This window comes from Hippichthys cyanospilos, chromosome 15 (assembly GCF_059441005.1).
Source record: "Hippichthys cyanospilos isolate Australia breed blue-spotted pipefish chromosome 15, RoL_Hcya_1.0, whole genome shotgun sequence".
Lineage (NCBI taxonomy): Eukaryota > Metazoa > Chordata > Actinopteri > Syngnathiformes > Syngnathidae > Hippichthys > Hippichthys cyanospilos.
This window is the reverse complement of record NC_142383.1, coordinates 8,412,209-8,439,474: the sequence shown is the minus strand read 5'-3', so window position 1 is coordinate 8,439,474 and position 27,266 is coordinate 8,412,209. Positions and strand designations below refer to the sequence as shown.

The 27,266-nt window shown below is 40.5% G+C and overlaps 1 protein-coding gene across 1 annotated transcript in view; it reads left to right on the top strand.

Moving 5' to 3' along the window:
* Positions 1–24,858, top strand: part of hcn1 (hyperpolarization activated cyclic nucleotide-gated potassium channel 1) — an 82,403-nt gene extending 57,545 nt beyond the window's left edge. Inside the window, exons 5-8 of the mRNA XM_088435139.1 lie at positions 955–1,101; positions 5,781–6,021; positions 12,686–12,850; positions 22,465–24,858. Coding sequence (XP_088291265.1) covers positions 955–1,101; positions 5,781–6,021; positions 12,686–12,850; positions 22,465–23,510 — 1,599 coding nt within the window. The 3' untranslated portion in view covers positions 23,511–24,858. The remainder of the gene's footprint in view (positions 1–954; positions 1,102–5,780; positions 6,022–12,685; positions 12,851–22,464) is intronic.
* The last annotated feature ends 2,408 nt before the right edge of the window (positions 24,859–27,266 follow it).

Sequence of the window (27,266 nt, the reverse complement as noted above, 5' to 3'; positions counted from 1 at the left end):
TAATATTTATAATTTCGACAATGAACCAGCGTCTTAGTTAGCAGTTCCTCTTGCATGACTGTGTTCTACCTTGGCCATTCCAGTCCAAATGAACAGCCTGAGCCACATTCCAACTTGTACCGCACGCGCCATATAAATTGCCCCCTCCCCTCCAATAAACAATGACCTAAGCTCTTATCAAATGTCCGCAGCCAGGATAGAGGAATCAATGAGGGACGCCTTGTGAGCCTCTCTGCATGCTGTGCCAGTTTCATGTTGTGGGCCAGGCTTGAGGCACGCTTGCCCATACCCATGACCCATAGAAAAAGAAACCAAGTACTGTCGCTGGAGCTGCATTCAATGATCACTCACACAATAGGACATATCAAGCGTCAAAAGAAATACTCATCCAATGTACCAAATAGTCATGACTATTTGATAGCAAGGAGTACGTGGAAACATTTTATAATTTGTTTGACATGGCAAAATGAGAAAAGTCATATATATATATATATATATATATATATATATATATATATATATATATATATATATATATATATATATATATATATATATATATATATACCTGTATATATTTTTTTCTTTACCCTGGCTGAGAACAATTAGGACTATAACCTGAATACGTCAGTCGGATGTTCCTTGTAACTCACTACATCATATTAAGATCATGGGTTTGCTGCCCACCAGCATTAAGCATGTTTGCTTGAAATAATGGCAAATGCAACCTTGGATTGACGTAGCCTCGGGCAGCAATTTGTTTCTACTCTCCCCTTGCTGCCACCTGACTTCCCCTCTTACTCCCTCTCCCCTCCTGCACACATAGGACCAAGCAATGAAAAGACTTGCGTTTTGCTGTTAAATGAGTTGGTACTTTCATTTATCCATGAAAGAACGAATGCATTAATTGAAACTCATACGCGTCTGCTTTTTGTTTATCTTTGCCTCCCGCAGTACAAACAAGTAGAGCAATACATGTCCTTCCACAAGCTTCCGGCGGACATGCGGCAAAAGATACATGACTACTATGAACATCGCTACCAGGGAAAGATCTTCGACGAGGACAACATCCTGAGTGAACTCAATGACCCACTCAAAGAGGTGAGGAGAACGTAAATTAGATTAGTTAAAGTTAGTGATGGAATTGACACCAATTTCTAATTTTCCCATCTTCATGTAACATTACAGCATATACAAAACCATTAAATAGGAGAATTTTCAGGGGATAGCTTTTCAGCGAATTTATTAAGTACACAAAATTGAATGCTGGTTGCGATGTCTCTAAGGTTTTAAAAAATCAGTGCCTGAAAGAGGTTTCTCATTATAAGATGAAATGTAATTGTCATTCGATATTTACAATGTGTATATCCAAAAAGAATTCTCAAGAACCCATACCTGAAAAGACATGGGAAGTCGACTCTTTTTGAGCCATTTTGCAATTCCCAGGGCTTCTGCAAAAATGGTTTTGTCCTTGAGGGTTTGTTTGATTCTTATCAAAACAAACCTACACACACAGATAATGGAAAATTACGAAGTTTGAATGATGTCTTTGAGGGTCAACAAGGTATGGCATCAATATGGTTTATAATATATTTATATTCATATTTCAATGCCTCAATTTTCCATTTTCAGAGACATAATTCTGATTTTGTGAAAACCCGGCACATTTGTTTTCAATCAGTTTGAAATCTTTGAAATCTTTAAATAAACTGATGGGATTCAAAGCATTGATCTGATTCATCAATGAATAAACAAAAGAATACACAGCCTAGCCTCTGTGGCTTTTGCCCGGCGGTCGGCACATCACGCTAGAAAAATGACAGGAATTACACTGCATCTGCGACGCTGACTATTATGCAGAGGTGGTCAACTTACATTTATTTGCTGGTCCATCATTCGTTAGGCACTGGTCTACCTCTGTCTGCACTCATATTCATTCTTTTTTCTGTTTTATTGTTTATACATAAAGGCAGCGTCATGTCTGTGGTTCTACACTTACACTGCAATTGAAACACATTGCCATAATATAAGTGTAACGTGAAAACAAAACCAGCTAAGGGGTTTAACCGTAGGCTATAAGGCACCATCATGTTTAATACAGGGGACAAGAGTGCAATTAACAATCATGTCCACTAAATGGCATTATCATGCTTTACGTGACTCTGAAGTGGCAGATGTTGATTCTCATTTATAACTGTCTGTCCTTCTACTATAGAAGAGGGTTTCATTAACATTTGTCTGAATTTGTCTAAATTTCATCTGTCATACACACTACAGGTGGTTTAAAACGGTTTAAAAAGGTTGAATTTACTAAACGGGCGTCCATCGGCAAGGGACTGACAGATATTCGGTCAGTGCTGACAAAGTGCCCACCTCTGCTATTATGTGCCTTCTGCATATACATGAGAAGTAATAGCCCTCCACATCATCGGCGGCGGTAGACATATTTAGAAGAAAAAAAACATCAGTAAAGCTTTTTACGAGGAGGAGGGATATAAAAATGTGAACAATCCGTACCACTATCTTTTCCGCTCACGATGAACTCCACGTGAAGCACACACGCGCTTTACACAGTATTGTGCAATGCTGACATAATGTCCTCCCATAGTGTGGCTTTCTTCACTTTTTTGCCTTACCCCTGTGGTAATATAATTCCGGTCTCTCTTGCACCATAGTGACAAACTCATCTTCTCGCTCTTCCTGCACAGACACAGACATTTTACATCAAAATGCGGATATGTAAAATGAGTGGAATTGTCAAGGCTTTCCTTCACTTACAGTTTATTCACGTTCATAAGTTCTTCTTCTTGCCCTGTGCGCTGATTCGCTAGCTAACAGCCAATCAGAGATCATAGTTATCTAATGTCACCCCCCTCAACACTCCATCAACGGCTCCACCACTATAATGTTTTGTCTCTAAAAAGCATTGTGAGTTTGCTCCTCTATTTATTTTTTAAATGAGGATCCACATTAGCACATCAGTATATGTTCAATATTTATAAGTTTGAAGTTAACAACAGTGTACTCAAATCTGTTTAATACCTGCAAAGGTTAATAACAACAAGATATGTACGCGTAGACATCAGCCATATTGAGATTGATGATGAAGCCATTGATCAGTTTTTTTACTTTGCGACTCCCCGTATCCACAGGATTACATGAGTAATTACGCTCGGCAGATATGGGCAAAGGGCGTCATAAAAGCCATGCAAGCGTGGCATTCGTGACTGTCTCCCATGCAGACCCATTAAGCGCACTCGCTCGCTGGCAGGGTCGAACACTGCAGATCCCAGACACCTGCGGCGGAGGAAGGACGCGCAGGGGATTTATGGTTATTACCTACAATGCGGAAAATCCTTACAGGCTTTTTTTGTCCACTATGCAGAGTAGGCAAAATCTGCCTGGTGACAGCGTCACAATAAAATCTGCCCCGTGGGACTGGCGAGGAAAGACAAACTGAGTCACACAAGCACTTACATCATCATTTCACTCCAAAACACTCGATTTTATGGACGTGCCCAGTTTGAACGTCCCTGGCAGGAAATTTTTGCGGCTAGGATTCTCTTCACCCGGTGAAGTACATCTAATCCAGACTTCCCACAGTAACATCCAAGAGCTGAGGCGGGATCGTTGGCTGACGGCCACCTGACTGTTGTTGGCACCTTGCCTTCCCGGCCAAATTTGGAAGGGAGCGTGGGGAGAACGGGGAAGGAGGGGTTGGGGTCATAGTGGGAGCGAGGATCCTCTCCACTCTGCAGACTATGCGAAGAATCTGGCATGGCGTTTTATCGCAAGATTAAAGCCACCGCCGACATTGCTTGCTCCAGCGAGTGTGACCACCTGGGAAGCAACAAAACCACTAAGATGCCAATATTATGAATACATGTCAGAAAATACATTCTTACTGTAATAATACATTTGTATTTGTATTTTGCGTTTCTGCTAACCTGGAAGCACTAATTTGTTCACAGTCAGCACTCAGCCGCATCAGGTGACAATGTTTACATCTATCGGAAAACAATAAAGAAAAAGCTAAACTTAATTCCTAGTTACTTAGGAATTCATTAGAATGTGAAGTGGAAAGAGGAAATGGTTCATTTTTTGTTGGTTCTGTACAAATGTATACAAAGTGTGAAATCAAGGTGCAGTTTTCTTCTTAGACCTAGCAAAGAAGATACGGTAGTAACTAACCAGCAACATAACGTATAGTATTGTAACATGGAAACACACGTTGGGGTGAAAAAGTATTTGCTCCCCTCCTGATTTCTGTGTTTTTGCATAGTAATCGCTCCCAAAGGTTTCATTTCATCAAAGCAATTTGACTGAGGCAACTTTAGGATATGTCAAATGCAGTTTCTAAATACTGTACTGATTTTATTCACCATGGGTGAATACAAACCCATCTTGCCCCTGTCTCACTTGTTAAATAAATTCCAAAAGAATTGCAAAAAACAAGTGTATCCATCTGAAAATGGTTATAATGCCAGTTCCTAGGTTGTTGGTCTCCAACTGTCAGAGCCATTACCCAAAATCCAATGAAGAGAACTGAGAACTGTGGCAAGCCCTCCAGAAATGGTCAGCCAACGATGATCACTCCAAGAATGTGACGACAACTCATCCAGGGGGTCGCAAAAGAGCAGAAAACCCTCCAAACAACTTCAGGTCTTGCTGGCATCAGTTAGGTTTAGTGTTCCTGACTCCGCTATAAGAAAAATGGCATCCATGAGACATGTTACAAAAGAACACAAAGGCAACTTTTTGGAAGATGTTCCGGTTTAAATTCAATTGAGATGCTTTGCTGTTACCTTAAACAGGCATTGCATGCTAGGAAACCCTCCAATATGGCAAAGTTGAACAATTCTGCAAAGAAGCTTTGTCTAAAATATCTCCACAGTGGTGTTAAAGTATCATCACCAATGATCTCAAACGCTTAATTTCAGTTCATGCTGCCAAAGTTGGTGCAACTCACTTAGGTTCATATTGTTTTTCGGTTGCGCTTAATGACCAATTCATTAAAATTGTACACTAATTCAAGCAAATTTGCATTATTTAGGAATACTCGTGCTAGCTGTCCTGAAGACATTCTATGCATACTTGGTAGAACAGACAGATGTAGCGGCTTCACCAGCCATATCTTCAACTGAGTGACATATTAATCTTTGAATAATATGTTTAGCGTATTATGTAACATAATATCATGAGTGTTCAATTCCAATGGCATGTGACAAATCTCTAAATAGGTATTGTGCAAGCAAAGATTGTTCGGCGCCAAGAGGCCTTCCTTGAAGCATGAAAAGTGCTTACTGTCCGATTCGTTAGTTCTGCTCGGTGATTGAGGTCATCGCCCCCGGCATGCGGCTAGCCCTCGTGTAGTATACCCCAGAGGTTGCGTAGCTCTCTGTTACTGCCCCGTTTTGCAGCAAGGGTGGCGATAGGAAGGTGAGGAAGTCATCCACATGGCACGTGCTTGCAACTTTCAATCTGTGCCCCTTTGGGGGTAAATGGAAAACAAACACCTAATCTCCAGATGGACCAGGGGGCTCTGGGATGGGGCAGAACTCATCAAGATCTGACAGCAGTGCCAAAATGTTTTCCTCAGCGGCGCTTTAGAGGTTTTAGGGATAAAGCGGCAATATGCGTCCAGTTCATTTTGTGCCGCCTGATAATAGCAGCTGGAGCGGCAAATGCTTTTCCGAGTTCCTTTTTTTTTTTTTTTGCACAGCCGCAATCTCTCCCGGGATCTCATTTGTCGCATGCCCCTGTTTTTCCTTTCCCGCCAGGAAATTGTCAACTTCAACTGCCGCAAGCTGGTGGCCACCATGCCGCTGTTCGCCAACGCAGACCCCAACTTTGTGACCGGGATGCTAAGTAAGCTGAAGTTTGAAGTCTTCCAGCCCAACGACTACATCATCCGCGAGGGCACCGTCGGCAAGAAGATGTATTTCATTCAGCACGGCGTTGCCAGCGTCATCACCAAGTTCAACAAGGAGATGAAGCTGACTGATGGCTCCTACTTTGGAGGTAAGACGGGGCCTTCGGTCCTTCTGTCACTTTCACTGGCTATAGTGCATCACTCAAGAGGTATTTAGCCGCAGCCAGTGATTAATAGCAATATCGATAGCTGTTGATTATTTTTTGCCAGTCATTCATAAATGGGATTACATTTTATGCGCAAAGGTTCAGTGCGTGTTGTGTTTTTATGGCGATGCAGCTGTCATGGTTTTCAGTTGCTCTTCATACAGTCATTTCCCTGTCTACAATCTTTTCATCCACTATCTCATTTGGCCTGCATTCTTACATTTCACCATTCACTATCCAACCATCAACACTTTCTACATACCAGCACATGTTATCCCTGGCCTGGTCAACAAGGAGCCATGTATTCTGATTAAAATGAATCCAAACAGCTAGATAGAATCAAAATGCTCCATATAAACACCTCAAGACCTCTTTCATGGTAGATTTGGACTCCCACAGAGAAATAGGTTCCGCAAGTTCAGATCCTTTTGCAAAGTATTCCATGAAAATTCAGCAGAGTATTTGAATGCTGTCTTAGCTCTCTACTGACCTTAGGAACTGTTTTTTGAAGAATTTTTGAGAGCGTAAACCGTACAGTGGTTGGTTTTTACGTAAATATTCACAAAGATAAGAGAGGAAATGGCCTATAATACATTTATGAACAAAAATGAGCCAATCTGAGAGTCGGTGGACAAACAGAGATGGATATTTAGCAACGGCATACAGTACACAATGGTGAACACGATTTCCAGGGATCAGAATAGATCAGGTCCTATATACAGTAAACCAGGTATTTACATTTGGATGGACAAAAAGAAAGTCTCCATATGCATCCAGTTCCTGCTGATGCAGTTAACCAGCCTCAATATAAATCATTGCAAACATTTTTAAGCATTATTCTTTTATGCTTACAATTGCACAGAGAGCCAAAAAGATCTTTTTAGGTGGCATTTTATACTGTATTAGTCTTTTTTGAAAGATCCATTTGAAGTCTACTTTAACTCCGCACCGCCTTGCTCAACAAACCCGTGGTCAGGCATAATACAGTTAGTATACATACTGCCGCACGCCGATTTGCGCCCGAGGCTGTGCGTCGGATGCCTCTTGAAGTCAAATTAATGCAGATTCTCATTAGGCAGCGTTGGCCGCTCGTCAGCCCTCTCCCGTTATGTAAGCGTTCATCTGGTCGCTGGAGGGGGCCAAGGCGTGGATCAGGCATCCCCGAGGACGCAGAGGTTGCACCCCCCCCGCCCCCTCCATCATCACAACCACCCTCGCACACAGCTACACGCTGCATGAACTCCAGCCCCTCCGCCTCCCCCCTCTATATGTTCCTGCCGCACACTCTCGGCACTGACGAAAGCGGATTGGACTTTCATTCTGTGGATAATCAGAAGCCTCCTCTCTGCTGTTCTTTTCGTTCCCCCCGCATCTCAGTCTGGATCGCATCAATGTTTTAAATGTCAGCTGCAACCCCTCCGCCTCTTGTTTACTCTGACAAAATCCGTGTCATCTCAGTGTGACGGCAAAGTTTCCTATTTTAAGACCGCGCCTGCATATTTTATGCTGAGTTCGACAGGCACTATACAGCCGGGCGGAGGATTCTAAGAATACCTCCGCTTTGGTGCGGTTCATGTCTCGCAGGCGAGAATCAAAGGGTGAAATTTGGTTGTCTTTTTGGTTTTGCCACCGTGTATTCAAAACGGAGGGGGTTGCTGTCATAAAGTGTCTGTTCACGTGTCAGTGTGCCGAGCTGCCGGGCTTTTCATTGAAGTTCTGCGTGGAGCGGACATGTAGGGCAGAACAGCTCATTCAGACGAATCATCCTCTGGATATGACGTTGGCGATCATGCTTCGGATATTCTGCTTGTATGAAGGCTTTAAACAGGTGTGAGTGAGTTAACGTACAGAATGAGTCATAATAGCAGTGGTTAATAACCACAAATCAGGCTTTGTTTTTTTGTTTAACATCAGGCGACAACTCTCCCTGTCTAGTATGCATATACATGTGCATATTATTACATAACTGTTTTACCAAACAAGTAATTATTTTAAAATTTTATTCATGCAATATGTTTGTGATATCGTAAGCAATGAAATTTGGTGAATAAGAGTCAGAGCAAAAATGTCTTGACTCATTATGGGTTAGTGTTTAAATATTATTTTATATTCATTATTTTCTGAGAACCACTCATATGCTTTAAAAAAATACCCCAAGAACCAAATATTGGAGAAAACTTCAGGGACCCCTTCTCCTCTAGCCTACCAAATGGCACTTATCTTTTTTTATTAAATACATGCAGCGGAAATGTCCAACTCAAAATGATTTAAAAAAATGAACAGTTAATCAGTTTTATGGTTAAATACATAACCTGTCTTTGTAATATAGTCAGCCAGAAATAAAACGGGTGATATTACATGACCAATCTTCTGGAGTTGCCAGATCACTACAAATGAGGTTCCAGAGTTTAATAAATCAGACCCAGATGGCACATCACTCTGTTTTAAGCCTTGCACTGGTTGTCTTATGTAGCTGAAAAAAAAATAAAAAAAAACAATTCCAGAGGGTGAACATCATTAAAAAAAGTTTGTGAACCATTGCTATAGTCAATCAAATACCAGTTGAAATGGATTTGCAAATCATTGCATTGTTTTTCATCCCGACTTGATTGGAAATTAAGATTTGTCAAAAACAATAAGAGCGCAACGCTGACTTTTCCGTGATATGCCTGTAGCTAGCCACCTGCTGTTGCCCTGCCGGCCAGCTGGTAATGCCACCCGCATGTGTGTAGATGAGCGAGCCCCGGGTCGGTCAGTCAGTCGGCGGGTCGAGAACAGCTGGCCGAACAAAGCGAGGCATTTTCCTTTTTTCTTTTTCCGTTGATGATTTACGCGCCGCCGCCTCTGCAGCAAGGGCGAGAAGTAGTATGCAGAGACGGAAGGCTAAGAGAGCGGGACGAGCGAGGAACAAAATGCTGCCACAGGACACCATTAGCATGCTAATGAGCTGGACATGGAGGAGGACAGTAGGTCACACAAGGACCACAGCCAATGACGCACGGGCCCAGAACAGAAACACCACAGTGGATCGGAAAGCCACTCCTGCGCCTACTGTAATGAAAACCGATATATTCAAAATGAAGTGTATGAGTCACACTTAAATTTCTCCATCATCTTTTTTAATAACATACATTTAAACATTTAAATGTGAATAGATGAAATCTATTGAATAATACATTACTAATTTCCCCATCATGTTTATTATATTATATTATCCATCCATCCATCCATTTTCTAGAGCCACTTATCCTCACAAGGGTCGCAGGCTTGTTGGCGCCTATCTCAGCCGGCTTCGGACAGTAGGCAGAGGACACCCTGAGGTTACCATTCAATTTCGGGGCACACAGAGACAAACAACCATTCACGCACCCAATCACACCTAAGGAGAACTTCGTATGTCCAATTTCCCTGCCATGCATGCTTTTTGATGGTGGGTGGAGGCCGGAGAGCCCAGAGAGAACACTTCACACAGGAAGCCGGAGCAAGGTGGATTTGAACTTGGGTCCCTGAAATATGAGACGGATGTGCTAAACATTGCTCTACCAAGCCACCATTCTATTATATTATATTATATTATATTATATTATATTATATTATATTATATTATATTATATTATATTATATTATATTATATTATATTATATTATATTATATTATATTATGTTATGTTATGTTATGTTATATTAATTTAAAATACATATATTTAATAATTGTATTATTTTAAAAAAGATAAAAACAAACAATCTGTGATTATCTATTTTCCCTAAAAAAATGAAGACAATTCAAAATTAAAAATAATGTGAAACTTTTCACAAAAAGATATACAGTAATCAATTAAACTAAATATTAGTCTTTTTTTTTAATTTACCCTCCATCATGACGTTTTCATCATGTAGTTTGAGAAAATAAATTGTTCTTCCCTCACTATGATATATTAAATTTGAAGATTGGGGGTTATATTTTATATTGAGTTATCTCATATATACATGAAAACATGTCCCTTTTTTGATTGTTTTTGCTCAAATCACAATAAATGTTCCAGCCTTACTCCCAAGCCTCACATCTTTGAAATGGCATTTTCTTGTTTGAAAACGCAATGTGTTAAATCCGGCCTCGTCGTTTCATTCCAGCGTTCGCACCGTTCACACCCCCAGCGTGAGGGTGTTGCTCCAACGTGGCGCACACACCCTGCTCTCTTTTCACGACACACTCCAGTCCTGCCAAATATCACAGCAAAACTCCGGGAAATGAAGATTGAATCGGGACAAAAGAGGAAGGGCTCTTTTTGGTCAGACGTGAGAACAAAACTTGGCTAAAGCTTTCTGGGGGTTTGACTGCAACACAAGACAGAACCTAATTCAATTTTAAATGCCAGGAGTATTTTACATGCTTGATGTACACATGCAAGACAAGGAAGAGTGTTAAGAAAATCTCAGATTTTGACCTCACTTGGGCAAATTATGCCAAAGCTAGAAATGTAGTGTATACTCTGCTATTCGCAAGCTACCAGCTGCTGCTGGATAGTGGGCGTGGTTACACATTGTCTTTCAACAATGCAGAGTGACTACTCAAAGTCCCCTATCCTTGCCTCTTGAGTGCAAATCAGTAGTATTGCTATCAATAAATTAGGACAAGGATGAGCTAACAGGAAGAGGCAGAAAAGCCATGGTAATTGCTATGCTGTCGCCATGTTGAAAAATACCAGAATTAGTGCTTTAGTGCTACACTGCACTTTCTAAATGTGTCTGACTGGAGCCACATTATAGGAAAGTGTAACCTATGAACAGAAAGGTAACAGGTAAATTAGGAGCTGTCGAGACATCAAATGATACAGTTCTTGCACAGTAAGTACACAATTTGGCTGAAACCTGAAGATGAATGTTACCCCACATGTCAGCCAGGAAGAAGATCCTATAATGTATAAAATACTGTATATTAAATTACCCGCCTTGAAATTAGTAGGTTCATACCACTGTTTGGGACATACATTTTGGATTTTATGCCCTGTATAAATACATGTATTCCTTGCTAAACTGAAAATCAAGCAGTGTTTGCCGTTAGATTTTTCTAAACTTTCTGGGAATTGTTTTTGGGGCAGGTTTGTTAGCCCTAAAATACATATTTCACCAAGGTGCACACTTTACCGAAAATATCTTTAAAAAAAATACAATTTGGATATTGGAGCTTTTCATTGGACAATGACCATATGGCCATGTTATTTGCAATGGTTAACCAAGCTTGAATGACATAACTTTATGACTCTAAATGCGCTGTTACTAGACAAGCTACTTATAAAATAAGTTGATATATTTACGGGGGGAAAAAAAAAAAAGAGTAGAAAACCTTAATTAAAATAAACGTGCAGAGCTTAGCCATGCAGGTTTTCTCGCTCTTGGACACATTTACACATATGTTTGACACTTACGTCCATACTCATTAACAACTTGAGTGGTAATACAGTATGGACATGCTGACACATGGTATTGAGTCTGTAGAAACGCTAATGCAAAGTGGTTCAATCCCTTCATATTGTGTAGGGAGGCCTAAAGGCTAAAAAAGGAGCAGCTCAGTTGGTGCAATGCAGCGATGCAGTGTGATGCTTGACAGGACCCGACTGCATTGCATTAAGAGGCCATTAGCTGCACGGCGGATGATAAATGGGCCCCGCGTTGCTCAAGTGACAGAGTTTATTTACACTCGACATAAGCGTCTCCTTTTGTACCTTCATGTTGACGGTTCATCTCCATGCTAATGTGTCACTTGAGTTACTTTTAGTTAAGCCGGGCCCGCAAATGCAGACTGGCCAATCAAAGCAGACAATTGGACTACTACATACTAAAATTAAGATAAACCTATGTGGTCATCTGCAAAGTCATCGCTGAATCCTTAATACCTCCAGTAAGTCTCTTCCCCTGTTAGCAATGTCCATGTATCATTTATGAAGTAATCCTATGCAGTTGTCGTTATTTAACACTCGGAGCAGGCACCGATCCACATCGACTGTTCAGAATTTCAGTGCATTGCGCGCTCTGCCTCATAGTACTGCACAGGTCAACTAAAACGGTAAAGTTATGTCTATACGATATTAGAATATAAGTTTTCTTTTATTATATATCAGGATTTTTTTTTTCCTATTCCAAAACCGCTGTCAAGCCCCAACTCAACTGAGGGCTGGACATTGATGAGTGTCTGGAAAGTTCTCACTCTTGTCTGGGTTTGTCCACAATCGTCAACATTCATCACCAAATAACACTTCAGGGGTGTTTTGTGTTAGTAATTAACATGGTTTAAAGCTCCAAGAAGTTGAATGTCCATAATAGGGGACATTGAAGTTGTTTTAAATGAAAAAGAAACACGTTTTGGTTGGCTGCCACGGCTACGTTAGCGTTATGCACACATTCTTGGGACACTCCGATATAACCACGGGTGGAGGATTACTCAGTGCTTCTGATAGTAATTAGATCAACAAGAAGGCTTTGTTAGCCCAGACAGTCCATCCCTGCAGAGATGCAATAAAAGTTGTTTTTGTCATAATCAGTAACTTTATGTGTTGTTTTGTAACTTTATGCGCTGTTTGTTCAGATATTTGTTTCCTGTTGCCCTGCAGAAATCTGCCTTCTCACCAAGGGCAGACGGACGGCTAGCGTGCGTGCCGACACCTACTGCCGCCTCTTCTCCCTCTCTGTGGACCATTTTAATGAGGTTCTGGAGGAGTACCCCATGATGCGGCGGGCCTTCGAAACCGTCGCCATCGACCGCTTGGATCGCATCGGTAAGGGTCCTCACGACGATGACGTGCTCTGTTCTGACTGTTTTGGGATGTCTGCCTGTCATCGTGTCCTCGTCTCGTTGCGTTTGCCGTCTTCCCTCCATGAAAGCATCGTGTCCGCCATCTTGTGCCGCATGGCCTTGTTATGCTGTCATTTGTTCTGAAGAATTAACAAACATCTTGGAACCAGCATTAATCCTTGTAAAGAACCAATCTTTATGGTTGGATTAACTGGGGAGGAAGCGCATGCCGCCGTCCTGGAGGTGGTCAAGGGAGGTATTGACCCTACCCACCCTCACTGGACGCCCGTGAGTGGATGGAAGCTAACCTCACATGCATGTGTTGTGTGGCCCTCTTCCTATTCATCTGCACTCCTGGGTATGAGCAGCACCCCACCCCCGAAATAAAAGGGCCAAAATCGGGGGTGGGGAACCTAAAATATGGTTTGAATGAAATTGTAATAAAGGTCCTCGCACATTGACCCAAACGCTCATTATACATCATGATAAAAACGTGGTTTTTATTGTTTCCTTAATTTAGACCTGGGAAGACTTCTTGGCCCCTATTAGGAAAAAAGGTTCCCCACCCCTGCTCAAAATCAACCAAACACTAATTCACAACCAGCGACAGGAAACAGGAAGTCCCTTCAGGCTGGACCCTCCCCACTTTCCCTCTCGAGTATAATCTGGTTATAAAGGCAGCCGCATCGGTGCTTCCTTATTTTCAAATACTGATCTACAGAAGCTGGCTATCAAATAGCAAACAAGGTATGAATTTAAAAGGGGCACATGTATGAAATAAACTGGGCATTAATTTCCATCATTTGGGTTTTATAATTATTTTTGATTAGCTTTTACAGTGGAACCTCTGAGGTCATGCACAATGTTTCCATAGGAAAAATAGGGAGTCATTAAGCTACAGTAAAGCCACACCCAAAATACAATGTACATCTGGCCTTTGGAATCTCTAACTAACTTATGAAATGGTAATATGATTATTGCCCCTCTAAAAAAAGCATAGGGATTCATAAAAGTACAGCTAATGTACATCCAAAATGCAATGTTAAAATATCAAATGGTAGAATGATTATTGGCCCTATAAAATAAATCTTATTGATTTGGTTATTAATCTGGTGAAAGCGAAAATAAAGTAGGTTTTTTTTGTTTTGTTTTGGGAATTGAGAAAAAGCTTAATTTTCTAGAGAGAAAGGATTATGACAATTATAAGTTAACGATTTCCTGTAAAATAAGGAAGTAAAACTATTGAAGACAGTGACATTAAACTACAACAAATTTACACCTGGAGTAAGTAAAATCTGGATTTTATCACCTGTAGTTATTGATGAAGCATCAACTCCAAAAGGCTATAGTCAAAAAGGCTAATGACAAAAAGCCATTTACTAAGTGATTTATGACACTAGACACTAAAGCTATATCAAGATGACGATGACTAAATATACCAACTCCAAACTACAAGAACCGCACACCTGCAAGCAATCAAAATTACATCTGGATTGGATGACATTTTGTTGTTGAAGTGATTAATGACCTGAATAAAACAAAACAAAAGCAGATGTGAACGATATAATTGGGATTTTATTACACTAAACGGAGAGAGCAGAGAATACCACATATGTCAAGAAGTGTTTGATTTATGACACCCCACTCAATGAAACAAGAGAGGAAAGGCTCAAATGGGTAATAACCATCATGAAATGACAACCAACTGTGCAGCAGATATACACCTAGATTTGTTGTTGAAATGACAAATGAGCCTGGATTTACAGTATGTTATTATCACGCAAGCCATACGCTCTTCTCTTTCTACTTCATAGGTTCCACTGTACAGTATTATACAACAAATACTTTTCCAGCCTCAACCTCTTCTTGGGATGCTACCCTTTTTTACACCACCGAAATATATATATATATATAAACGTTTTTTGTTTTTTTGGCTACTCCAGTTAGCACACAAACATGAAAGGGTGCACAGGCTCGGCAGCTCCATTTTTCCCACAGCGCCGCTCACTCGGCTGGGCGGCTGGAGCCGAGCCCATCGTCTTCCTCCGACCATACGCTCTGCTCAGCGTTGTTTTCGTCTAATTACACGCTCACACAAGCAACCAAAGCACACCGTGTTTCCCTGTATTGTCATATGTAGCCTTTTAAAAATAGCACACAGAGATTTAAGTCTTAACGACACCCATTAGTGGCAAATCTTTTTAATGCAGTTTTTTATGTGCTAGTGGGAAGTTTGCAATGTGCCTATCATGATGTCAGTGGTGGAGCTTTGATGTGTATCTGACTGTTCCTTTTGCTTTTCACTGTCATGTCGGTGTATTTGTGCGTCCTTTTGATGCGTCAATACGCCCAGTTGTGGTCTTATTACACCAAGTTAGTGCTACCGTGTCAGGACACTCTGCTCCGGCTCGACACCGCACATTGATTAGCGTCACTCAGTCAAGACGACACGTGTGTTTCATGTAATGAAAACAACCTTTTCTCCAAGGAATGACGTCCGTGTACAACAAACATGTTGTGCGCTTCGTCTGCTGTGAGTACAGTTTCTATTAGAGCTCATATTCAGAGATTCGGTTTGAGGCATGGTGTTTTTCTAGCAAATAATTTGCCTGATAATTAACTGAGGCGTAGACCTATGTGTTTGTTTTTCCACATATACATGGGTTGGAATATGAACCTTTTGGGTGAAAGTTTAGATTAAAGTTAATACTCACTCTGGGTTTTGATGGTGAACTTAATTTGACATTCTCGAAATTTTGAACTTTTCAGTGTAACGTGCTCTACTTTAACAAAGAGCTGAACATCCAAATTCACAACAGGCATTTGATCAAGGAAGGACTCAGGACATTTTCTGTCTTTTTTTTTTTTGGCACTGGGATGGGAATTAAAATCCACACCCATGCCATTTTCTGGTAGACAGTACGTTTAACTAGCATTTAAAAGTTTAGTTTCATTAAAGTTTAGTTCAAAGTTTAGTTAAATTAAATCTGCATGGAATGGTTTTAGTGCATTTAGGTTCCTCCATGAGGCCCCTATCCTACTTCTGAATACCCGCAAGAGTGGTGGCTCTTTTGATCGCGTCAGGATGCGTTCAAGGTCGCCAACTTTCACAAAATAGTGTCACTGCTTTCCAAAATGTTGTTTGCCTGTACTGCGAGCGGTTAAAATAAAATCAATAAAACATATTGACAAACGTTTGACCTTTTGGCAACCCGTAGCGACATTTTGGCCAACATTGGCAACCTTGAATGAACATTGACGAAATCAAAACAGCCGCTAACTTTGCCGACACTCTCCAACGTTCGCCCATCAGTGGGATAGGGGCTTAAATGTCATCCCAAAGTTGAATATTCCTAACATTGTGAGTAGAGCATGCTTCCCTTTCTATGCAGGTTACTCTAGTGTGAATATCAGTTAAAAATTATTTCAATCTTGTTACAAAAGAGCTTATGGCCAAATCATACTTTGAATCTCCATCTCAAATTCACTACTTTTGAAGCAGTACAAAACTAGATGAACTTTAAATTGTCTCGAAAGAACTATTGTATTTTTTATTTATTGGAAATTTCTGTTATACAGCGAACTGGGTTTTAAGACTCATTATTTCACATTAAGGCAAACAAACCAGTACGGCAAATAAGACAAACCTTCTTTAACTTCAATTCTGCATTCAGCCTTCCTAAGATAGTAATTTAGCCAATTTGCAATCATTCATTGAGTGAAGTAAAGTAGCATACTTTTTTGGACTGTAAGGTTAAAGAAAATAGGAAAGAGTGTGAATTAAAGCTGCCATCCATGCATATTGGTACACCTGATTATAAGGCACACAAAATGAATTTAAGTGTGCCTTATAGAAAAAAAAAAAACAACAACAAAAACTGTACATTGTTGTATAATGACGTAAGTCCAAGGAGAAGTGGTTGCATTATTCGGTTAGGAGTTTGGCATCTAAATTTATCCATATGTAGCCTTTCAACAACATGATGCCCTTTAATCTGAGTGAAAATCTGCATTTGCCCTTTTTCCTGTTATATTAAAAAAAATAAAAAATGACAGCCGCCCGCCCACTCTGAGTGACATCTCTCAGAGCGGCTTCACTTCCTGCCCCACCCACCACCACCAACCAGGGGAGTTTGTCTCATACAAGGGAAGACGCGTGCGTTGTCATGACTGTATCGTTTCTCTCTTATTTATCTATGCATTTGGTTACATGCTTGTCTTGCTCTTAATAGAAAAAAAAACAGCAACAACAAAGAAAAATATAACGTGTTGCACATTTGACATGATCTTTTATCTATCTAAAAATCACCTGACCAGGAGTCCGTCTTGAGACGAGCTCATCTCGTTTTCAAGAGTGGCCTGGCCGACGAGTAGGCACCAGGTAAACACTTCATTTTCGTTGCAACATTCGAACAGAAGCTTAATTTTTAAAAAAATTAATAATAATACTGTACCAGTAGAGGCTGGCTTATTTGGATCCGCCCCCAGATTCATCTTCCAAAAGCTTGTCCCTCACCCTCTATTTTTCTGTACTAGGATGCATACACATAATTCCAACCATCCACACTGGCCCCGGATGGACACGCATCCAATGTCAACAAGAGAGGCAATGCAGGAAACAGATACCTCATTCACATGCCATTAATGTTTGCTTTTTGCCTTTCTTAGACTAACCACCTGGATTACTGCGCTCATTTTTAATCATTTTGTTCAAAGGCATCAAATCTTCGAATTAGTAAAATTTTACTAATACAATCCATCTTGTTTTTGTTGCATTACAATACTTACCCAAATGTACATCTTAACTTCTTCCACATTCCAACTTTAGTTTCATAAAAAAAAAAAAAAAACAGTAGCACAAAGGAACAAGGAGCTGATTTTCTGCAGTATGAACATTATTGAGTGATTTGCCAAATTGTGCTATAAATAAATGCTGAGTTCTCCTTAAAATCAAGGGTGGGGAACCTTTTGTGTTTATGCTGCTTGCAAAGGCTCTTGACCCGGCCTGCCAGGCATTCCAAAAATAAAAGGCCAACACATTTAACCTACAAATGCTTTTACTATATATTATTAGATAATTGTATTGTTATATTTTGCATGAGATCAATATGGCCACCCAGAGTACTCTCCTCACCGGAAAAGGTTTCCAACCCCTGCCTTAAAAGAATGCTTTTTAAAACTTTTTTTTTAATTATTTTAATTGAACTTATTTTAATCAGTGCACCTTGATCATGATTTCAGTCTCATTTGTTCTCATGCCTATGTTTCTGCTTGTTTGGCATGTATTCACGTTATCTAATTGTTTATTACAACTCTATTCATGTTTATGTTACAGTATGTTCATTGCTTGATTGTTTGGGATTATATATGTGTGGTTTCGTTTCTTTTTTTTTTGTTTTTTTTGTTTAATGTTTGTCTTTGTTTGTCCGAGGGGTAATGATCTTAGTACACATTTTTTGTCCAATAATTTATATTTTCATCATCCTTTTTTTTGTTGTTTTTTATTAAAGGTAATGAATGACATGCTTTTCTTGAACCAGAAAAAAAAATCTGGTGTTTTAATTCATAATTTCAAATTTTTTCAGAAGTTTGAAATTATAATTGACTGAAAAACTATTTCGGGTGACCCCTGACACTCACCCAAAGACAGTTGGGATAGGCTCCAGTTCGCCTGTGTCCCAAGCGAGGATAAGTGGTTCGGGGAATGAACGGCAAATCTCCGTTTATTGGGTTCACCTTTAAGTGTGTGATTATATGGAACAGATTTACTTAAAACTACTCAGGAGTTTCTTTTAAAGGGTTAAACATGGTCAAACTATATTGTTGTTTTTGCAGACAACAAAAAGTGTATTATACAACACTCTGCTCACAAACTTAACAGTCTGCTGCTGAATCTTTTGGGGATGAAATAACAATCGACCTATCAATGAATGGACTGATATGTTGGATTGCGCAAAATTGGCAATTAATTGTGGCACACTACATGTCTGTAACCAGAAGAGGCACTGTTGTTTTACTTGCAACTAGATATGATGTCATTTCATGTAAAAAAAAAAAAACCTCCAACAAATTATGACTTAAATTAGCTGTAATTTTAAAGGTGGCATTCTGTTTTTTTATTCTTTTTTCTAACAATTTGAAACCTTTCCCAGTTAGTTATCTTCTAACTTGTTCACAGGTGAGGCTCATCTTGCATTTGTAAAGATTTGTGAAAATGGGTTGTAAAGTTTATGGAGTACGAATTTGTTGTTGGGAAATAACAAGGCTCTTTTTGTGGGAAAAACGTAACATTACATGAAAAATGTCATATATTTAAGGGTAAGAACGCCTAAATTTTACTAACATATTGTGCAAACATGTATATCAAAACAAGACTAAGGTTTTATTCCTCCAAAGTATCATTGAAAGTCATTATAATAGTTCTGACAGTTCCAAATTTCAAACTCTGGTGGAATATGAGAAAATATGTGCCTACAGTAAGCAATAAATCAATTTCATTGTATTATTGATCAAGACTAAAAATGTTATCTAAATACTCCAAATTATGAAGGATAGGCAGTTATCAAAGCTCAAATGCAAAGATTTTGAACTTAAATATGAAGTACAACTAAAATGTACTCGGGCAGTGAGCCTGACTATCAATAGTCGACGTTTTGCGCTGCCAAAAGATTCAGCAAGTGAAGCAGACTACAAATTGCTGTGCACTCTGTTCCAGTGATCTGTTTGGAGCTCCATATTTTTCTGTTGTCAAAGCATTTGTGTGCGTTCTGAATTATTTACTGTTCTTCCAATCCGCAGAGCTAAACCCTGTCACCTTTAAAAATGCCATAAAAACAGCTTTGTAAGTCAACTGGTTGTCAGTAGTGCTAGCTGTAGCCTGTAGTGAGAAATCAGAGTCCACAGAGGTGACATCAATCCTTCTAAAAGCTGACGTGAGTTTGTTAGCTTACTGACGGCCTTGAGCGCAAAATCTACCGTCCAAGCAGAGAGGTATCATTCCCCCGAGGACGGACCAAGTCTTTATGATGGAATGACTGCGGCTGAAGCCTTGAGCACACTTGCCGTTCGCTCCGTCTTCTTTAGCAAGCAACGTTATGTCACAGGCTGTCGATACGCACGGCCCGCAGTGATCGTGAGAGATATATCCTTTGACGTGAACGGCCTCAGTCACTGCATCATCATGACGGGTCTTAAAAGGACAAGCCCACTGACCGCATTGGACCATAGTTTGCCTTTTAAGATCAGAAACGCTTCGTTAATGTTAGACATGGCTGACCCAATTTTGTTTATGTGTCATGGCAGTGTAAACAGCGTAAACATTTTCTAATTTACAAGAATTTTAGCAGTATTATGATAAGACCCCATTTTATAGTAAACAGTCCAATTTTGAGAAAAGTTGTGTGCATAAGAGACCAAAAAAGTACATTTCTGCAACGATTCGGAGGGCCAGTTCTATTCTGTTGTCATGTTTAGAATACGATGATGCGTCAGAAATGTCTTTCTGCTCCTCCACTTAACCCCCCAAAGTTGTTTAATGCTACCTATGCACAGAGATAGGGTCATGGTTTTACAGTATGTTGCCTAAAATCTTGCCTACCTTTTGAAATCAAATTTGCAGGAACTCCCAGTGAGATATAGCCTGTCTACCAACTTCACAAATGTACACTAAGCTTGATACACCCCGATATGAGAAGTGAGATGAGCTTGTTTTTTTCGCCAGGCGCAGTCTACTTTCTGTGACAAAATTACCTTTGTGTTGAGGCAAACCTATATGCTCCAAACACCCAGATAAGCACAACACGGCCCCTCACGTGGTAGACCTGCGCTGAAACAATGATGAAGATTGGCCCGTTTTCAAACTGAGTACCTGTCGACCAAAATACAGCCAAAAATCTTTTATCCTCAGATCAGAATCGGGCCTCTTCCAAATATTGATCAGATGTCTGCCAATGGGTAAACGTATGGGATATAACCCATCAATGAGAGCTGCCATGATGCATGTCCAAACCTCGCGTTAAAAAATCTGAATTGCTTGCTGGGCCTGAGGGCCTTTATCACACATAATTAGTCTGTTTTCAGTTTGAATCAATTGTATTTATTAGGCTTAAGGGGGCTCAACAGTGCGTATGACATCCACTGTGGTAAGTTCTTTTTAAATGTATGTGAGGAATTATGCAATATTCTAATCTAATTGTGCGGTCTAGTTGGAAACACGATTCTGCCATGCGTAACTCTTTCATACATAAATATGAACGTCACCTCAAAAGCACTCTGTGGTAAGAGTGGTAGAATAGATCTTTCTTTTTTTCTTTGTCTTAAGAAGCGGATTTTCTCTGTGTCCTTACGTGACGTACGCTAGTCCTTGTGGTTTGAATAGACTGTGACTTTCAATTAGACTTAGGTGTCGTCTTTGGGAGGGAAAGTGTCCAGAGTGGTGACGCGTGGCTGCGACTCATCAGTATTCTGTGTTTCGTCAGCACTTTTCCGACAGCCAACGCCACACGTAATCTTTGTCTCCTTTTGTGTCCTTCACCCCTTCCGCTCAGACCCCTCTAGTTGCCATCGCCACCATCACCATTCAGTGTACCTCACACCACACGTTCTATATGACTGAGCTTACTGGATGTGGAAAAGGTGCAGCTTGAAGACATTAAAAATTAGCGTGGCCATTCTTGGCCAAGTACAGAGGTGGCAAAAGGACTCACACTGCACTTAAGGAGAAGTAGAAATATATTCAATTTAACTTAGTACCCGAATGTACAGATTCTGGAATGCATTTGGATAAAAACGTAATTTTTAAATGCTTGTTTTATGCATTTTAAACGTTTGCAAACATACAATCAACAGAATGAGATTGACGTGATCTTTTATCTACGATACAGCTATGCTATTAAAACAATGTGTTTTCTTAGTTTTACTAATGTTGTAAAATGACTTTATCACTCTTTACCAGTGCTGGGCAATCAGTCGCAAAGCGTGTTTCATGACGCAAAGCCTTGAGAAAAATACACGGATTGAGCAGTGATTGAAGCAGGTTTACGTCCATCGATTGGGGTCAGTAAAGATGGTCCTCCTCAGTCTGTGTATTTTTACGAAGCTTCGGATCATGAAGCACCCGCCGAAGGTGGACGTTCCCTCAGCGAAGCCTCACTTTGGCGAGGGATTGTCCAGCTATGCTGTCCACATCTGCTCTTACGTGGTGTTGTCAGCAGTAAAGTATGAAAAAGAAACCTATTTTGACAAAGGCGCAAGTATGAAGAGTACATTTAAAAATCTGACTCTAAATGCTGATAAATTGTGGATTATTAAATAATGATGGTAGCACTTCCAGCATTCCCTGGAATGAATCTTGCGTCCGCTATGATGTATTCATTTTCAGCTCTAATCACAGAATTACAATGATCTGCGATCTGCAAATTATGACCTGACTACAACAAAAATACAAGATATCTTGGGTCAGATCCAGCAGATTCGATGCTTGGTTCTCTTTTGTGCATCCGTCAAAGTCTTCAAGCCGCATCTTGATCATATTTGCTGTTCCTGTTCCTGTACGCCACGAGCCAGGCCACCTCACCTCTCTCAACTCCCCCCCAACAGGGAAGAAGAACTCCTTGCTGCTGCAGAAGTTCCAGAAGGACCTGAACGCCGGCGTTTTCAATACGCAGGAAAACGAGATCTTGAAGCAGATCATTCGCCAGGACCGGGAGATGGTGATGATGGTGGACCGCAAGCAGTCGGTCAGCGGGATGAACTCGACACCGATGTCCGGCAACTCCATCATTAACTCGCCGGCGCAACCTCCCTTCTCCGCCGCCTTCGGGATGAGTCAGTTCCAGCAGTCGTCGGTACCTTTGACCTACAGTGCTTCAGCTATCGCCAACGCCTCCGCCGCTCGCATGCTGCCGGCTGCCGCCGCCGCCGCCCTCTACCCCGCCGCCAGCGTTTCCCACCTCGGCTCCTCCTCCACCAACCCGCAGACGCCGCTCCAGGGCGCCATCATGTCGCCGTGCTCCTTCACGGCCGCCATGTGCAGCCCGCCGGTACAGACGCCACTGGCTAGCCGGAGCTTCCAGTACGGATCTCCCACGGCGTCCCAGCTGTCGCTCATCCAGCAGCCTGTCGGCCAGCCGTCCCAACTTAGCCAACAGCCGCCCGTGTCGTCCGCGGGCGGCGGCGCGACGCAGCAGCAGTCGCCGCAGCAGCAGCAGGTCCCTTCGCCCCAGCGAGGGGACGTCCACAAGAGCACGCAGGCCCTGCAGTCGGGCAGCTTGAGTCGAGACGTGCGACACTTGTCGGCCTCGCAGCCGTCGCTGCCCCACGACACCTCGCTCGGGCCTCGGGCGCACCAGGCCTCGGGCGACTCGCTGGCCTCCATTGCGCCCCCCGCGGCGACCGTGGCGGCTGCGATCCAGGGGATGAGTCTCCAAAGCGGCATTCGCACCACAGTTCCCCAGCGGGTCAATTTGTTCCGGCAGATGTCGTCAGGGGCCCTGCCTCCCGTGCGCTCCGCAACAGCGGCGGCGGCGGCGGCCTCGTCGTCGTCATCGGGCCAGCACAGGGAATCCCCTGGCTCTCGGAGAGATTCTGTCCTGAGCAGTACGGAGACTGACCAAGACAAAATGCGCTTTGCATCTAATTTATGATCCCATTTTTTTCCTTTCATTTTTTTTTTTTTTATCTTCACCACAGAGGAAATCCAAACTACTTCTGCATTGTTTTCTCTTCTCAGATAACCTCATTGAAATCGTGTACATATGAAGCCCATGTATAATATTTTAGACACATTGTCTCCCTACTTAAGAATGTATATTATACAGATAATCTTCTTTTCTTTAATGCCATATCTATGAATATATACACATATCTGGTATATGGCCTGTATGTGTGTGTATATATTTAATGTATGGATGGGAGTGTTGGGAGAATGCGCGAATGCATGTGACTGCGTGTTGAAATCCAATTATATTATATTTCGCAGTGGCAATTGAAAAAAACTGTAGGATAAAAAACATGAGTCTTCCTTTCTGAGAAATATATTGAATTATATACAATGTATGAATTTTTTTATTTCTATATTTATGAGTTTTTTTGTTTGTTTTTTTTAATCTGGAATGCATTATGGATTGTGACTTCCTTTTCCATCAACCAGGAAGAGGAGGAGACGCAGCGTTTAGCGCCACTGTGGAATCATAACTTGCAAATCATCTTTAAAAAAACAAAAAAAACAGAACAAACAAAAACAAGCACACATTCACACAATGGAATTTTCTGGACTTTCAAAAACCCAAACTATACGGAAAGTGTTTGCAACCTTGACAGTGTTAAGAGAATGACTAACAGAAAATGCTGCTTTAAGACGAGCATGACGAAAGAACGGATGGGTGTGTTTGTTTTCTATTCCTCGTTTGGGATGGTTGAAATGTGACGTAACGACGAAAGAGAAAAAAGAAAACTCTGTGTATATTTATAATATTTATAAACTAAAGAATTACCACCATTATGCAATAGACTGTGACAAAAAGATTACCTAACCGTGTGCTGTAAATAATTTTTGTAGAGCTAGTATTTACAGATACTGTGTGTTGCATTCTCTCTATCATAAGCAAATGTCTTACTTCTGTCGGGAAACCTAGCTAACCCACCTGCAAGCAGCAAAGGTGACAGACGAACCTTAATGCAAAAAAAATAGAAAAACTTCAGCGTGCTGATGAACAGGCGCAATAAGAATCACATTTTACACTAGCGAATTTTATTTAGGTATTTACATGTCAGCTTTCATCCTTTTGTTTTTAAAAAATAGATACATAAGTTCTTTCAACAGATCTACTGTTTTATATGTCGAAATATTGAACTGTGGCAATGTAAGATTCCAGAATGTGTGTGTGTGTGTGTGTGTGTGTGTGTGTGTGTGTATGTGTGTGTGTGTGTATATATATATATATATATATATATATATATATATATATATATATATATATATATATATATATATATATATATATATATATATATATATATATATATATATATATATATTGGAAGAAGCTCAAAAACCAGCAAGTTATAGCAAGTTGAATGTTGCCAAATTGAAATCCTCAGTTTTGAGAAAAACACTTTTAAAATTTTGGCACATTCATCTTTTAATGGTGTGCATCGTCTACTAAGCCCTTCATTTACTTAGATTGACTGCCGAGAAATCAAAGTCGAGGCATTAAGGAGGTTGATTCTGCAAATTTGTGCACATTAAAAAAAAAATCATATACAATTATATATATATATATATATATATATATATATATATATATATATATATATATATATATATACACACACACACACACATACATACATATGTGCACACTAGCGAGTGAGAGGGATTACAATACAATTTAAATCAAAAACTGCATTGTTAGTCTAATATACAGCAAAATATTCTCATCCCACTGCGCTAGCTAGTTTAATGTGCACCATCAGCCTCAAAATGTCATATGGCTGGATGATTTCATATGGAAAACTTTTAGAATAGCAGTTGGTACTTCAGAAATAAATACATTTTTGACAGGGAACAAAATATGTTAAAAACACAATATGAAGTCAATGGAACTAACTTGAGGGTGTGATGCATTGTGGGATATCCCTCTGAAATGATTCAGGACTTTTAGCTTTACAAAAAAAAAAAAAAAAACTGCGGAGTGCGTCTGTTTTGCATTAAGGTTCTGCGTCTCCTGTGAATCCTTACCTGTGGGCTTAGATACGCTAAACCAACCCCAAAACAGACGCGCAACTTTTCTCGCAATGACAACGATTCTCTCAAGTTCACATCATATCGGCTGGCCATGTTTCTGGTTTTCGGATTAGTTCATGACTTCCTGCGCACTCCGTAAAAAGGTCGGTTCAGCGTATCTGAGCCCTTCCAGGCATGAGCGTTTTGGCTACCAGTTTGTGTCAATAGTGTATGATCCCACCGCCGCCGTCAATGAAAGCATGCACTGTCACAACGACAAAAAAAAGAAAAAAAAATCAACAATGTTGACGTTAAATGTTAATGTTGGATTATGTTCATTGTCTGTCCGCCTCGATGTCGTCTGTGCGACCATCGACTTTTCACATGAACATTCTTACGTATTCGTGCCTAAACAATAGCCATGTTCCGCCCTTCTTCGGTTCACCCAGATGTTCCTCTTTCACATCTTTTACGTCTGTGTTTTTATTGTTTTCTTTAGACAGGAAAGGAGTTTGCGACGACGGCCAAATGTCTCACGGCATTAAGATATTTCAAGCAGCTTTTTAAATTTCTCTTTCGCATTCACGCAGTTATACATAAAGTCATTTTTTGGAGGGGGGAGGTAGTACAATCTTAACGCAGTAATATCATGTAAAAACGCCGAGCTCTTTTCTTACCTTTTGTTTTTTGTAGCTCGCCACTGATGTTTGTGTGTGGAAACCGGCCAAAGCAAAAAAAAGAAGAAGAAAAAGAAAAATGTTGTCTTTGTTTCACAAATTGCACTTTTTGATTAGAAAGCTGAACTTATTCTTGGTGGCAGATTTCCAACTAGGAGCACTTAATCATCATTCTGCAATAGTTAAATAGGAATGGGTGACTACGCATTGCGGGACTGTTGCTTTATGCTGTTTTTTTTTCAGTTTTTTTATTTTTGTCTCATTTTTCTTCTACTTGCCTTCTGAGGGAGTGCTTCCCAACTATGTGCTTTCATTTTTTTTCTTTCCTCGCTCTACCTATCACAGATCCCAGATGGGCATTAATGGCAATGTAACAAGCTTACACATTAGCAGCATAGAGATCCTCAACATACCAGCACATATGTTTGTATGTTCCTTTTTTTTTTTTTTAGTCGTCGTTCATCGGTTTGTTTGGTTTAGGCGGAAGAAAAATAGAGATGCAAAAAGAATTTCCGCGGAGGACGAGAGCCACATTTCGGTTTACTGAGTTTCTTTGCGGAGGAAAAGAAAGATTAATGTAAACTTTCTTACAACAATATGCAGACAAACAATGTTTGTCAAAATATCCTTTTGATTTTTCTTTTATTTTTGCTTTATTTTGTTTGTAAATAATAAACCTTTAAGATATAGAAAATAAACGACATATTGTCATTCAAGAGGGAGTGTGTGTGATGGTCTTTTGGAGGCAAGCGAGTCCGGATACAATCTATCGATGTTGGGGAGAGGCTTCGGTAAGAGTCAGCAGTTCCGGTGAAATATCGGAAATACCTTCGGGATGGGATTTCCATTCATTACCTTTCAAGTTCCAGGACCAAAGTCGTAAAGCTGCCTACCCCAAAGACAAATTCCTTCCCTCGCAGGTCAAAGGATTGCTTTCTTTGTTCCGAGCATCACCAGCAAACAGTGCAAACGCGCATGACATAAATCTCACAAGGCTC